We start from the raw sequence: 15,492 nt of genomic DNA on the forward strand, positions 1-15,492 counted from the left end.
TGCCCTCCTCTGAACCTGTTCCAGTTTGTCTGCATCCTTCTTAAAGTGCGGAGACCAGAACTGGACACAGTATTGAAGATGAGGCCTAATCAGTGCTGAATAGAAGGGAACTGATAGTTTGTTTGTGCCCAAGACCTTATTCATGGAAACATTGTAAATGAATACACAAGTTACTTATTATAGGGAACAAATGTGTAGTTTTTCAGCAGCAATCTTGTGAAAAGCCTTCATTAACCTCCAGCATACCATAACAAAAAAATATACAAAAAACTTTCAACAGAACTTTACAGGGAATGGAAAAAACTAGCTCATCACAGAGGGTGAAACCTAGTCACCACAATTATAATCAGCCCCTCAGTTATGCTTCTAGAGGGTATGGAAAAAGACTCTCAATACCCAATTTTAGGATAGGGAAGGGAAATAACTTCAACCCCAAATAATGGTGGGAAAAGAAGCATCCTCTTACTTCTCCATTTTTAATGCATCTCCATTTTTCTTGTTCCTTCCACCTGCTTATCTTTGACTCTCATAGTCCCAACAATTTTAAACTCTATTGTAACTTGCAAATGTTCATGCTACCAAAATTTTCTAATAGGCTATATAATATAGAGATACTAGAAAATGCTCTCAGTCAATAGTATATAATCATTCTTCTTCCTCTAGACATGTTTTTATGATGTCTTTAGAAAGTCATGTTTATAAAATCTAATTTAGGGGACAGGACTTCAAAAATAACAGCAATGAAAAGGTGGAGCATTACCATAGAATTGATAAGCAATAGGAGGCAACAGTAAAATACTGCTGAGATTTATTTCCTCCACATAATTCAACACCTAGGGAATATATATTTGTCATGATGCAGAGTAACCAAACTTTCATTTTTAAAAGATTCTAATGAATGCAGACACTCCTGGAAGCATTTAAGTATTCTATGAATAAGCATATTGGCTTTAAGTATGTACCTTGACACTGCTATATATGGATCAAGGGGAGAAGAGACATAAGCACAGGATAGTCCTGTAGTGTTAAGGCTTGGGAGTAGCTATACTGAACTTCTGAAAATAAGAAACTGGAAATGGGTATGTACAGGAGAATCAGGCTGTGTAGCACTTTTACTAGGACTTACTCATATTATGGTTTCAGTCACCTAATATATTTGAGACAATGCTTCAAAATCAGATGCAACATACAGAGTTCATATCCAATACGGGGCTAAAAATATGCATAAAACATACAACAAATAAAAAATTTACCTTCTCTCGGAGCAGGAATTTTTGAGAGTGTTGTCCTGCGGTTTTGTCTCTTAAGTTAAAAAAAAGTGTTACAGTTTAATGAACATCAACACAGAGTTCATTTTGCAACATACAAATTCACAACATCCATGGATTTGTTTTAATGAGAATTGCTAACTGCCAACTTACAAATAATGAGAACATAGACAGAAATACATAATCTAAAAATGAAAAAACTCAGAGAACTTAAAAAGTTATATCAATTTCTGTTTATGCCTTGAAATAAGGATCAGAAAGAATTTTAGGACAACGTGATTGGCCAGCTTGGTCCAGGTAGATCAAGAGTTGATCAGGGCAGAAAATTTCAATCAACTTTCAACTGAAACACTGGATGTCAGTGGAAAATTACTAACAATGCATATCAAATGCCTCCCAATGCAATTTCATTTTTTGTTGGTTAACAATGAAGTTATAATTATCTGGAAACATAGGAACTCAATTCAAAAGGATACCTTCTGCACTGGGGCATCACAACAGGTAATTGAAAACTAGCTCTAGAGAAGAAGCACTAATTGGCAAAGGAATATACGCAAACCAAGTTTATATCACCTTGGGATATGTTCAGATGTTAGGCATACATAAGTATCTTGCTGGAAAATGACTATCACCTTGTTACAGAAAAGAACTCTGTTTCCTATTTTATCTTCACAAAAATTCCATGACAGCAATTATAACTGCAATTTGGGAAACACTTAAAACCTTTTGTTTTACAAGGTATTTAAAGAGCTATTAGCCTCTTAATTGGTGGATTTGTTTTTAACGTGTTGGATTCAGAGTTCTCGTCAGTGGAACTCTACTCATGAGGTGCTCCTGCTGTAGAAGAAAAGAACAGATTTATGTTGATTCACCCCCTCCCTATGCAGCCCCTGTAAAGATGCATCAGAGTGGTGGTGGAGGGGACCTTCCATAACAATGTGGTAGATGGTGCAAGGGAAAGTGAAATTGGTGAAGATTGCCCCTACATTATTTCTCCAATAGGAGGTTCTATTGGATATCAGCCCCTTCCATTTACAAAAGGTGGCACTCTGGACACAACCCTTTTTGTAATGTAAAAATTTTTACATAAGAGCATTCCTACAATACCATGAAGCAAAGATTAGGCTTGATTCCAAACTCAGATGATGTTTCTACTATATTGACCTCTATTAAATGTGGACAAGATCTTAATATTTATGTTAGAAGGGGTACTAAATGCTACTCTTTTTTTAAGTTAGAAGGTTGTCAACCTCAGGGAGAATATCGGGGGAAAAACCAATAGAATTATTTTGCACAGAATACGGATGTAAAAGGATTGTGGGATCAACATTAGTATTTTGTAATAAACATATTTTTTAATAAAATGTCAAAAATATCACAGAAGAATGTTTCTCAAAAGAGCTTTTATAAATTAATTATTTGGAATTATAAAACTCCAAGAATAAAAGAATATTGCAAACGAAAGCTAAAAAAGGGCATATAGCACTTCCAAATGTCTTAAACTATTATTATGCCAATGGTGCAAGTTTAAGAAAGTAAATATATGTTGTGACATAACATGAGCAACTCCAATTCCTCAAAGCTTTGAAGTAATGGGCTATGCCAGAGAAAATGCAAATGAATGCAAGATCTAATCTGATACAATAGAAGTTTAAAAGGGATCTTTATCTCCCATTACCTCAGTGATTTACCATAAATTCTTCACAGTACCTAAGATAGTCATTGACCTTTATAGTACTTGAATAGAACTAGACTAAGCAAGTGTGATTTCCATGTAAGTGACAGATCTGCCATATAATTAAAGGAAAATGCACAATTGGATTTAATATTGTTATGCCATTTTTTCAGTAATCAAGTTGTACTCAAGTGGTTCACAACAATATCAGAAGAGTCAGCCTCTCATGTGGTTTCAGTTATTTGCAGCCCAAGAATCTAGTCTTAAGTGCCAGAGAAAATAAGGCAACACAGAATTTGACCAAGAATTGTGCTAACATGAATAAGATTTAAAGGGTTGCTTGCACAACTGTATTTGGATGAATTTGCTACCAAGCAAAGGAAAATACCAGAAAAAGTGGGAAATGTTGGGCAAGACAGTGATGAAGATACTTCCCTGTACAATGCATATACTTCTGGAAGGGACCTATGATTTCCTCAAATGTGGCATTAAAAATAAGCTTATGTATTTTTATTTCAATAATCAAACCAGCAAGAATTTTAAGAACATAGCAACACCTCAAGGCATCACTGGTATTGTCACATGAAACAGGTGGACTTTTGAGCATATTTGGGGGGGGTGAACTGTAAAATTGTACAAAGTTTTTGATGCAAAGGTAAAATAATTACTGGACACATGCTTGTATGTATGCCACAAATAATATTACTAAATTATTTGAGAAAGCAAATATGGAATTATTGAATAATTTGTTGGCAAGTGCAAGTTATTGTTGCCAAAACCTGGTGTCATATGAATCCAGCAATTGAACTGATCACAGTGCTAACATTGGAGATAAGCTTCTGCTCCTTGTTAGCAAAAGACAGCAGCAGGGGCTTATCTCTGATATTAGCACTTTGAGACTACAGTGTTAACATAAGAACTGAGCCTGTGCCTGATCCTATGTCTTGAACTTTGAATCACCTGACTTCACACAATATCAAGTGATTGTTAGGGGGATGGTGCTGCTTACGTGTCAAAATGACCTGCCCACCCCAAAATACCCCATCTCTGAGCTACATGATACATGCACAGAGTGAACACCAGAAACTGACTGCACTGAAGCACTGTCCAAGACCATAAGAACTGGGCTAAAATTGTGAGGCAAAACACACAGTTTGGACAGTGACAGGCAACAGCTGCAGGTAGGGTGGTCCAATGCAGCGGTGGGCAGCAAGAGCTTCTGTACTTTCAACTATCAAAGAGAAAAATAATGTCGGCTAATCTAATTCTTCAAGAAAGCTGCAACTGCTAAAGTTTCTTCCTCTGGACAATTGCCAGAGAGACAGAAAAAAGCCTCATCTACCTTTAGATGAGGTTCCCTTAGCTGCATCTCTTGCCAATTGTCTAGGCTACAATCCGCAGCTACCACTCTGCCTAAAATGTTTTCTATATTCGGCCTCTCATTTCCCTGTCTACCTTCAGATTTTCTTTTTGAATTGTCAACAGCTACTCAAATGTTGATTTCTGCAAACTAAGAAAATAAGAATTCCAACTGCTGAAGAATGGACTATGAAACAATGGGAAATTGCATATATGGTTAAATTAACTAATATAGTAAGGGTCAGCGAAGCTAGGCAACAGAATAATCTCTTCATAGAAAAATGGAGTATGCTTGTTATTTATTGCAGTAACAAAGCTCAGGAAAATGTACAACCCTATGTTTATTTTATTTTGTTTCAGAATATATGACAGATGCAATGTATACTTATAATTGAAATAAAATAGCACTTCATTTTTAAAATTCCACTTCTCCATTCACAGTCCTTTCAGACAATGCACACATAATCTCCCCAGGGCTCCCAGATCTCCTCTACCCTATTCTTGCTCTTCCACCCCAAGAAAGGATAGCAATACACCTGCTCAGTGGAAGTGACTGCTACTAAGACATGCAGGCAGACAACCATCACTTAGCACTGTTAGAGAAAGCCATTTTTTTTCCTTTTTGGGGGACAGAAATTTTCCCCAAGGGAGTACATGAGTAGAAATAATGTCAATATTGTAGATCAGCCAGTTTATTTTTTAACCACAATATATATTGGTAATTGCATATTAGAATACTTTTTAAAAACAAAGAATTAAAAACTCTCAGAGTTAAACTTTTGTTGCATTGTTAATCCATATGCTGAGACTCACATGTTAGGACCTCGGACGTTAACACAGAGGCAAGCATAAAATGTAAATGTACTGCCTTCAAATTGATTCTGACTTATGGCAACCCTATGAATAGGGTTTTCATGAGGCTGAGAGGAAGTGACTGGCCCGAGGTCACCCAGTGAGCTTCATGGCTATGTGGGGATTCGAACCCTGGTCTCCCAGGTTGTAGTCCAACACCTTAACCACTACACCATATAAAATATAATTCTAAATTTGGTCTTTTAAGTGGGAAGGACAGCCTGGCTGGGAGTCCAGAGTCTGAGTTCAAATCCCCGCTCGTGTCTCCTGGGTGTCAAGGGTCAGCTAAAGATCACCCCCACAGTGAGTGGCTCAGAGGTTACGTGCCATGCCATCTGTGCAGCTATGGGCAAGCTGCATAGTCCCAAGGAGCCCAGTTGGCAGTTGCAGACAAGAAAGGGGCTGGCTTGTGCAGCTGTGGCAAGCTGAGCAGGCCCTAGCCAGCTGGGGAGGACTAGCCGCAGAGGGAGGCAATGCTAAACCCCCTCTGAATATTACTTACCATGAAACCCGTATTCATAGGGTAGCCATAAATCAGGATTGACTTGAAGGCAGTCCATTTCCCTTAGGATTGCAGACTTAGATTAGTGGAGGCAAGCATGAAATAGTAAAAAAAATAAAGCTGTAAAAAGCACTCATTAAGTTTGAAACCATCTTTAAAATTCAGTAGGTCCAGGAATTTTGATGCTCAGCAAGAATCAGAGGAAATCAGAGCTTGGAAAAGTTACTTTTTTGAACTACAACTTCCATCAGCCCCAGCCAGCAAGGCCACTGGATTGGGCTGATGGGAGCTGTAGTTGAAAAAAGTAACTTTTCCAAGCTCTGGAAAAACTTCAGGATAACTTACCTGTGTGGTTACATTCTCTCGCACAGGAAGGCTCTCTTTCACATCAACAACTGGAGTTGTAAACAGCTCTGGATTTATCCCTACTACATCATCAAGGTCAATCTGCAAAGGGAAAACACATATACATACAGAGAATTAACAATCTATTAAATAATCATCAGCCCCATCACAGTCAACAATTTGTTTGGCATGACAAGTTTAAAGCATGAGCAGTGCATTCACTGCTCCTATGATGCAACATATTAAAGCAAGATGCCCACCAATATAACATTCCACGGGGTTCATAAAACACTAGTAAAGCCCATTTGCCACAAATGCTTTAATCTCTTGTAGCTAATCTTAGTGTATCCTAGTCATTCACTGATTTCTGCTGTAAGAAGAGCCAAATATTTGTTAAGCAATTACTACTTACTGAAATAAATTCTAACAAAAGACTGGCACTCCAAAAAGGGAAACGTTTACTAATCCAGAACTAATCAATTAGCCTAAGCAGTTGGTTTCTCCCTCTTAGTTTTGTGCATATGCAGAGGGAGAGTAAGTCATGCCCCTCAGCCCATCTGCTTTACCTTAAGAGTGACATCATAATCCTATTGCTAGTGCTTCAATATTCTAACAGTCATTTTCCTGAGCTGCAGAGCCCCCCCCCAGAGAAGGTAGTAAGTATATTTACATATGAACCACAAGACACCAGGTCAAATATTCAATTTCTACACACATCATACCATGTTAGGAAATATTGCCTCATTCATTTTAACACAAGAGGCATTCCATTGTTAATAAACAGCTCTGAATGCATGTTTGCTATACATACTTATTATATGACGTACAGCCTGATCCTAGCTATGTTTACTCAAAAGCTAAGGTCCACTAAGCTCAATATATATGTGCGACAAGCCTCCAAGTGAGTGAGTTAGGACTATAGCCTAAATCATCTCACTTGCTAAGCAAGAGTGCCATTGTTTTTAGGTTCACTTCTGCATTGTACACCATTTATCAGAGTATTTATTAATAATATGATTTTTAATATTTTTAATATTTAAAATATATAATTATAATTTATATCCTGCCCTTCCTCCCAAAAGGCTGAAGGTGAGCCATGATCCAGGTTTTATGTGCAAGCTATTGGAATTCTTCTAAAGAATTATTGTCCTTGGTCTCATCCAGCAGAACAGGTCTTATGTTCGTGAGCATTAACGCATGCTCAGGACCACTTAATACAGATTAGTAATGTCTTCATTGGTAAGAGATCCCAGAATGTACTCTTGCTTTGTGTGTTACATTGTAGAAATACAATAACAAATAAGAAAAAAAAGTCAGCCTAGCCTTGTCTTGGGGAAACCATTTCTCCCTCACTGTGCTGTTTTGGTAGGACACTCACAAACAGGAAAAATGGTAAATGAAAAAAGATCTATCAAGTCAAAGTAGGAAAGGAATTACATTTTGCATCATCTGGAAGAAAGGCAGGATACAATTATTTTAATTTGTATTTCTATAAATAACTGAAGATGTGCAAAACAGTAATTCTGTTACTAATTCTGCACAACAAAGCACTATGTGTATTATGCAAGGGTCAGGTCTTAACCCAACGCTTATTGACAATATCCAAGTATGTGGTTTATACTTTAGATCCCTATTCAGTCATAAGAGCTTTGCTGGATGAAAACAAAGGCCTACCTAGTCCACCATCCTGTTCTCACAGTAGCCAACAGGGAGCCAACAAGCAATTGGCATTGCTGGAGATCATGACCAAGTTATGCATACCTCAATAGGACAGAACCCTAGAGCATTCAATGGGACTTGCTCACATGTAAGTGTGCATAGGACTGCACACAATCCTCTCTGGAAGGGAGGTGTAGAGGGAGTGAACTGGCGGACAATATGCCACTTCTAAAGCCCTACTGGCTCTTGCCAGCCACAGCAAGTGATGAGAGGGCCTGTGATTTTTCTTTTTCTTCTTTGGCAGTTGAACCGTCAGCATTAGATCTATGCCTGTGGAGCTTTCCGCAGCCATAACTATGGTCTCTAACATGGATGCCCTTCTCACCAGCAGAGAAGCACCTCCAGCCCATCCTAAACCGCTCCAGCCAGCAAATCTAGGGGTTAGGATTGCTCTTCACCTCAGTTGCTTGACTGCATAGACAAACAATGGGGACATGTGTCCAGTTCTCACCTCTTTCCCTTTGATAGAGTTATTTTCTGTCCATTCTACAGATACAGTCATTTTTTCCAGATTCAGTGACTTGATAGTGGCACCATGGACTGCACCTGGGAAGAAAAAAATGATTAATTAGACCATTTCAGAAAAGGGCTAACTTCACAAAGTCAGAGAATGACAGAGGAGGAAGATGCCTTGAAAGATCACCTAATCTGAAACATTTCTTGGAGGTGTGTGATGGGGAACTTGCCACAGAGATACAAACTACTCTCTGACCTTTTAGCCTAAGAAGCAGAATATTAATGACATACCATAGGCAGTTATGTACCTCCTTCTGTGGCCTGGGAGACCCAGTGCCTGCAGGAAGAAGAGACCATCGCCCAAGGGAAGGAGAGGCTGCTGCTCTTGCTGCTGCTTTCTTTCTGGGTGTATGAGTGGCTTATAGGAGAGCTGCCTTTGATTCGAGTGTGGACGCCACCATCATCACTGTCACTTTGTCATTTTAATGTTGTGTTATATGAGTGAGGATTGTGTTGTGTGTATGTTAGTGTGCGTGTGTGTATGAATTTTTTGGTGTTTTAATATGTGCCTGGGAGAGAGGATTTTATGTGCAGCGGGGAGACTTTCGGGGGGCCCAATTAACGTAGTGACGGGTAATGGGAGGTATGGTGTTAGGAGGAGAACATGCCAGGTAAGGGGAACTAGTCCCAGACAAGTTGTGTCTGTGCCTCGTTCCGGTTCTCCTCATACCCACAGGATTTCGGGTTGTCCTATCAGCCAGCTCTCGGATCTCCAAGTGCTGCTTTTAAATACCAGATCGGTATATAATAAAACCTCCCTTGTCCATGATATAATTGTGGAGGAGGGGGCCGATCTGGCATGCATAACCGAGACCTGGGTGGGGGAGCAGGGAGGAGTTGCTCTTTCCCAGCTTTGCCCACCCGGGTATATGGTGCAGCATTGTGGTAGATCCGAGGGCCGGGGAGGGGGGGTCGCTGTGGTCTATAAGAGTTCTTTTCTTCTCAACCAGGCACCCTGTCCAGGCGGTGACTGGTCTGGAGTGTCTCCACCTTGTGTTGGGCCAGCGAGACAGATTGGGAATTCTGTTGGTGTACCGCCCACCTTGCTGCCCAACGGCTTCCCTAGCTGAGCTGACAGAGATAGTCTCGGAGGTGCTGTTGAGATCCCCTAGACTTTGGTACTGGGGGATTTCAACATCCATGCCGAGGCTGTTTTATCTGGCGCAGCTCAGGACTTCATTGCCTCCATGATAACAATGGGGCTGTCTCAATTTTCTACTGGCCCAACGCATGTGTCGGGACACACTCTTGATTTGATCTTCGCCACTGGACATGGAGATGGTGACCTGCAGGTGGGGTGTTTTTCATCTACCTCATTGTCATGGACAGATCACCGCCTGCTGAGATTTAGGCTTACGGCGACCCTTTCCCTCTGCAAAGGTGGGGGACCTATTAAGTTGGTCCGCTCTCGGAGACTAATGGATCCTCTGGGTTTTCAGAAGGTTCTGGGAGACTTTCCAGCTGATAAGACTAGTGCTCCTGTCGAGGCCCTGGTCGAACTGTGGAATACGGAAATGACCCGGGCTGTTGACACGATCGCTCCCGCGCGCCCCCTTCGATGTAGAGCTCATACAGCTCCGTGGTATACCCCGGAGCTGAGAGTGATGAAGCAAGAGAGGAGGAGGCTTGAGTGCAGATGGAGGCGAACTCCAGACGGATGCAATTATGCCTTGGTAAGTGCCTCCACTAAGTTGTATATAGAAGCAGTAAGGGCAGCAAAAAAGTGCTATTTTGCTGCCAGTATTAGATCATCTTTGTGCCGCCCTGCGGAGCTCTTTAAGATAGTACGAGGGCTTTTACATTCTGGCCCTCAGGACATCATAGTGTCACCTGAAGCCCGCTGCAACGAGTTTGTGGGGTGTGATGTTCCTGTATTAGTGTATATATGGTAAGTGCTGTTTGTATAGGAGATAAATGGTAAGTGGAATGAAAGAGGAGGGGGGAGTGAATGGGCAGTAGAATGCTGGATGATTGGCTGAGTGTTGAGAATGGCGGAGAGCATAAATGGAAGGATGACAGTTAAATCTGGGAGGACGTGAGAGGGTTGTTTTGGTGGGTTTGTGAGAGTTGTTTGAGAGGTGGATGTCAGGAGAGTGTGGAGAAAGAGAGAGTGGGAGTTCTAGTTTATGATAAGTCAAGTATCATAGTAATAGATGAAACCATATGCTTATGTGCCTTTATAAAGTAATCTTGTTATCTCTGTTATTTAATAAATACTTATTTGGTTTACCAAAGGCCTGATGCTTGGCTGGGGTTTCACAGACCAGAAGGGAGGGTAAGGTAATAACCAAGGCTGAAGGGAAACTGTAACAAATGGTGGCAGCGGTGAAGGGAAGAATATAACACCACAAGTATTCAGAGCAAACCAGAATTATATGCATTCTGTATAGATCAAAGGGATTGGGACAGCTTAAGCACGCAGTTGCAGATGTAACCTGATTGAGAGAGACTCAGGCAGAGTCTTTGGGGATACTGGTTATAGGACGTGACTGGTGGTGCTGCCTAGCAGGGGGATCTGGTGAGGTCTATGCTAGAGCGGAGAGAGAAACCATAAAAAAGGACAGTCCGGACTGGTGGAGTCCCTGGTGGTGCCTAGTGACAGGCAGTAGCCACGAGCAGGTAGGAACCTGACAGGGAGAGCCAGGGAAGGGCATCACACGGGGCACTTCCAAAATAAAATCGCATGCATCCGTAGGGATCTCGACTCTAATGTTAGGACAGTTGACTCCATTGAGGTACCCAGATCACGGTCTTGTCCTCAATTATTGGATGAGTTTCAGTTGGTGCAGCTTGAGGAAATTGACAAGGTGCTTGGACTGGTGCGTGCAACCACGTCGGTACTGGACCCTTGCCCCTCTTGGCTAGTAAAAGCTAGCCGGGTTGGAACTGCCGGTTGGGCCAAGGAAGTGATCAATGCCTCCTTGAGAGAGGGAGTTGTCCCTCGTTGTCTCAAGGAGGCTGTAGTGAGACCTCTTTTGAAGAGGTCTTCCTTGGACCCAGGTAACTTGAACAACTATCGACCGGTAGCGAATGTTCCATTTCTGGGCAAGGTCTTGGAACGGGTGGTTGCCAGCCAGCTCCAGGCGCTCTTGGATGAAACCGATTATCTAGATCCGTTTCAATCCAGTTTTAGGCCCGGTTTTGGCACAGAAACAGCCTTGGTCGCCCTGTACGATGACCTTTGTCAGGAGAGGGACAGAGGGAGTGTAACTCTGTTGATTCTCCTTGATCTCTCAGCTGCTTTTGATACCATCGACCATGGTATCCTTCTGGAGAGACTTGCGGAGTTGGGAGTTGGGGGTACTGCTTGGCAGTGGCTCCGCTCCTACTTGGCGGATCGTCTCCAGAAGGTAGTGCTTGGGGAGCATTGCTCAATACCCTGGACTCTCCATTGTGGAGTCCCTCAGGGATCGGTTCTGTCCCCCATGCTTTTCAACATCTACATGAAGCCTCTGGGTGCGGTCATTCGGAGTTTTGGAGTGCGTTGTCATCAGTATGCTGATGACACGCAGCTCTATTTCTCCTTTTCATCTTCTTCAGGTGAGGCTGTTGATGTGCTGAACCGTTGCCTGGCCACGATAATGGACTGGATGGGAGCTAATAAACTGAAACTCAATCCAGACAAGACTGAGACACTGTTAGTGAGTGCCTTTTCCGCACAGATGGTGGATGTTCATCCTGTTCTGGATGGGGTTACATTCCACCTGAAGGAACAGGTTCGTAGTTTGGGGGTTCTTTTCGATCCTTCCTTGTCACTTGAGGCTCAGGTAGCCTCGGTGGCTCGGAATGCGTTCTACCACCTTCGGTTGGTAGCCCAACTACGCCCCTATCTGGACAGTGACGACCTCGCCTCAGTTGTTCATGCGCTGGTGACCTCTAGATTGGACTACTGTAATGCACTCTACGTGGGGCTACCCTTGAAGACAGTTCGGAAGCTGCAGCTAGTGCAAAACGCAGCAGCCAGACTGTTGACGAGGACCAATCGGTCCTCACATATTACACCTGTTCTGGCCCGTTTGCACTGGTTGCCGATTTGTTTCCGGGCCAAATTCAACGTGCTGGTATTGACCTATAAAGCCTTACACGGTGTGGGCCCGCAATACCTGATGGAACGCCTCTCCCGCTATGAACCTACCCGTGCACTTCGTTCGACATCTAAGGCCCTCCTCCGAGTACCGACCCATCGAGAAGCTCAGAGGGTAGTGACAAGATCCAGGGCCTTTTCGGTGGTGGCCCCCGAATTGTGGAATAGTCTCCCCGAGGAGGTACGCCTGGCGCCTACGTTGTTATCCTTTCGGCGCCAGGTTAAAACCTTCCTATTCTCCCAGGCATTTTAATGTATTTTAAATGTTTTAATGTTTTGGTTATTTTAATTTATTTTATTGTTATGTATCTGTATTTTACATTTTGTGATTTTGCTGATTTATTGTATTATCTTATGTTGTACACCGCCCAGGGAGCCACAGGCTAAGGGCGGTTTATAAATTAAACAAAAAATAAATAAATAAATAAAGGACAGTTCTAGGTAGTACAACCATTCACAGTAATTATTTTCCTTACCAGGTCACTTCCTTCAGTCTTAAAAAGTTCACTATGAACCTTTATGACTATTCCATCAATCCCACTAGCTCCATGCTTGGACAACAGCAGGTTCTACAAGCCAACATGATTAACTGTACATAGGAAAGCTCAAAATGTTTTTTGACTTGAGAGGTATACCTTTTGTGATGAGCCCCCTTTTCTCAATCTACATAGACAAGTTTAGTTATACCTTAGCTAGCCATTGTTGATAGTTTCTAGGCAGTACCATTGCCCCCCCAAAAATAATTGCTGTATCTAAAGCTCAAAATCCATTTTAGAAGTGTTTGTCTGCAAAACAAAGGTAAGGAACTTCAAGGTAGGGGAAGCAAACATGATTCTGCAGGCCTCTCTATCCAGTCCTCAGGACTCTCCCCAGGCCCTGTTCTGCACCCCCTTTGAGTGCTTTTGTCTGGCTATAATGTGTCCTTGAACTGTGATAATGTCTCTTGCTTGTCTGAATGGAGATGCATGTGTATATACACCTCCAGCACTTGCATGACTAGAATGTAGCCACTTGTAGTTTATTTGCCCACTTTTGCCTCTGGCACCTGAAAGATTGCCCACAAGAGAATGTGGCCCTCAGTCCTTTTAAAAAGTTCTTCAAACCATTGTATAAAAATAACTCCACAGATCACTATAAACTGAAACAGAAAGCAATACATCTACCAAAGTCATTCTACAGAACAGCTGTACCAGCTGTTTGTTAGCTTCCAGACGCGTTTGAAACCTATAAAGCCTTAACAGTCTGGGACCTGAATTAATAAGGGCTGTCTCTCACCTTATGAGCATTTCTGCTTATCAGACTCATAGAACTGGAAGAAACCTAGGAAGCCACCTAATCCAAACCCCTTTTCAGTGGAGAATGCAACTAAAGTATTTATGATAGATGGCCATCCAGCCTCTGTTTAAAACACCTCCATTGAAGGAGATCTTCTGAGGCAAAGACACTAAACATCTTTCATCGCTACTTGGTAAATCCATCTCCCCCCGGTATACATTTTGTTTGCAGTTATTGTTGTATATATTAAAAAATACATGCAGCAACCATTGTAGTTCTTAATGTAAAAAAAGACTAACAACCTGTGTATTGTTGGGGTAGGGAAAAAGAAAAACAATTAAGATATTTGTTAAAATATGGAAGTTCTGGGGGAGCATTGCTGAAGCTAGCAAGTCTGGGACTAGTCAGATTACTTATTGAGAGGCATTAGAATACTGTTTCTATTCACAGCACTTACACAGCTTTTATCTATATCAGATAGAACACACATCCCAATGATACATAAATAAAAAAGGCTGCTACTGGGGTTAATTTTCTTTAAGAAACTTTATATACAATGCACAGAGGACACAGTGGAGTTTTCGGTCTGAAATAATTGCACTGATTTGCTCCTCAAAAAGCAGTAACAAAAGACACACAACATTAGGCATAGCTTATATTGGTACAGCACACGCTAGAGCCACTGCCAGTCAGAGCAGACAACGCTGGGCTAGACCAGTGGCTCAACACCCTATAAGGCAGCTTGAGGAGGTGCAACAAAAATGGTGCTTACAAACAATATCAGTGAAGAGAAAAAAGGCATCCAGCTCTTAGCAAGGACTTGAAAAAGACAGAAATATTGCACTCTGAGGGCTAAAGTTTTCCGTCCTTCAGAATTCAAGACCCCTAAAGAAACCTGGAAGACAGGGCAGAAACGAGTGGTAAAAGAGAGAAAGCCTATATGTTGGGTCCCTTCTCTTTACTGTTGGGGATGCGAGAACCCTCCAGAAGGGAGGCGAGGATAACCACAGCGCATGCGCATTAACTCCAGAAGAGACTTAACACATTGGCTACGGCAAGAGGAAAAAGACATATCAAAATAGATCGCGATTTATGCCAATCTCTTGGTCCTTACTTACCATTGCTACGCTGAATATTAATCGATAACCCAGGCTGAAGGCATCTATAAACACCTGAATCCATACTATTGAAAAGTCTGGCTCTCTGGCGTCAGCAAAGAAACTGCTCCTTCCCCTTCAGAAACCGGTATCGTAAAGCAGCATTGAACCAACTGCCGCCGTTTTGAACGGGGCGCGCCGCAAAGCCTGCCGGGAAACGACGTCTGTCAGGTGACATGAACGCTCGCAGAACTACATCTACTAGCATGCCCTGCGGCACCCGTCCGCCCCCAATTGTTACCCTTGTTTATTGGAGAATTACATCTCCTCATGCAAGCCAAAATTAGTGACACAGTGCCTACTGGGAACATATGCTAAGAAGAAAATAAATAATAAATAATAAATCTCATAGCCTGCCTTCTATTTTTTGTTAGCAACTGTATCGGCTGGTGACAGACGGGGTCTTCCAACGCAAGTTAACTGTTCCTTGGTGTATGCTAATTTTTAAGGTTTTTTATTTCTTTTTAATCTTTTGCATTTTGCTCTCTATTCTATTTTTTGTTGTCATATTGTATACAACTTTTTCCTTTCTTTTAAATTTTATGGGAATCTCGTGATAATTATTAATGCAACATTATGCATAACTCATATTAATTGTATTTTACCCCGCCCTTCCTTCTCAGACACTCTCGACATCCATTTTATTCCAACAACATTCTTGTGAGATAGGCTGGCTGAGACTCGTCTAGCTCAAGGTCATCCAGCGAATTTCATGGCTGAGGGGGAATTTGAACAGGGTT

The 15,492-nt window shown here is 41.8% G+C and overlaps 1 protein-coding gene across 2 annotated transcripts in view; it reads right to left on the reverse strand.

Moving 5' to 3' along the window:
* The window catches only part of KIF2C (kinesin family member 2C), a 53,699-nt gene extending 38,789 nt beyond the window's left edge, over nucleotides 1-14,910 (reverse strand). Inside the window, exons 1-4 of one of the 2 annotated variants that reach the window (XM_061632746.1) lie at nucleotides 14,714-14,910; nucleotides 8,172-8,266; nucleotides 6,002-6,103; nucleotides 1,254-1,302 (exon numbers count right to left, since the gene is read on the reverse strand). In XM_061632746.1, coding sequence (XP_061488730.1) covers nucleotides 1,254-1,302; nucleotides 6,002-6,103; nucleotides 8,172-8,266; nucleotides 14,714-14,777 — 310 coding nt within the window. In that variant the 5' untranslated portion in view covers nucleotides 14,778-14,910. The remainder of the gene's footprint in view (nucleotides 1-1,253; nucleotides 1,303-6,001; nucleotides 6,104-8,171; nucleotides 8,267-14,713) is intronic. The other variant, XM_061632745.1, reaches the window with a different exon arrangement.
* Between the last annotated feature and the right edge of the window lie 582 nt (nucleotides 14,911-15,492).

Source organism: Rhineura floridana, chromosome 6 (genome assembly GCF_030035675.1).
Source record: "Rhineura floridana isolate rRhiFlo1 chromosome 6, rRhiFlo1.hap2, whole genome shotgun sequence".
NCBI classification, from domain to species: domain Eukaryota; kingdom Metazoa; phylum Chordata; class Lepidosauria; order Squamata; family Rhineuridae; genus Rhineura; species Rhineura floridana.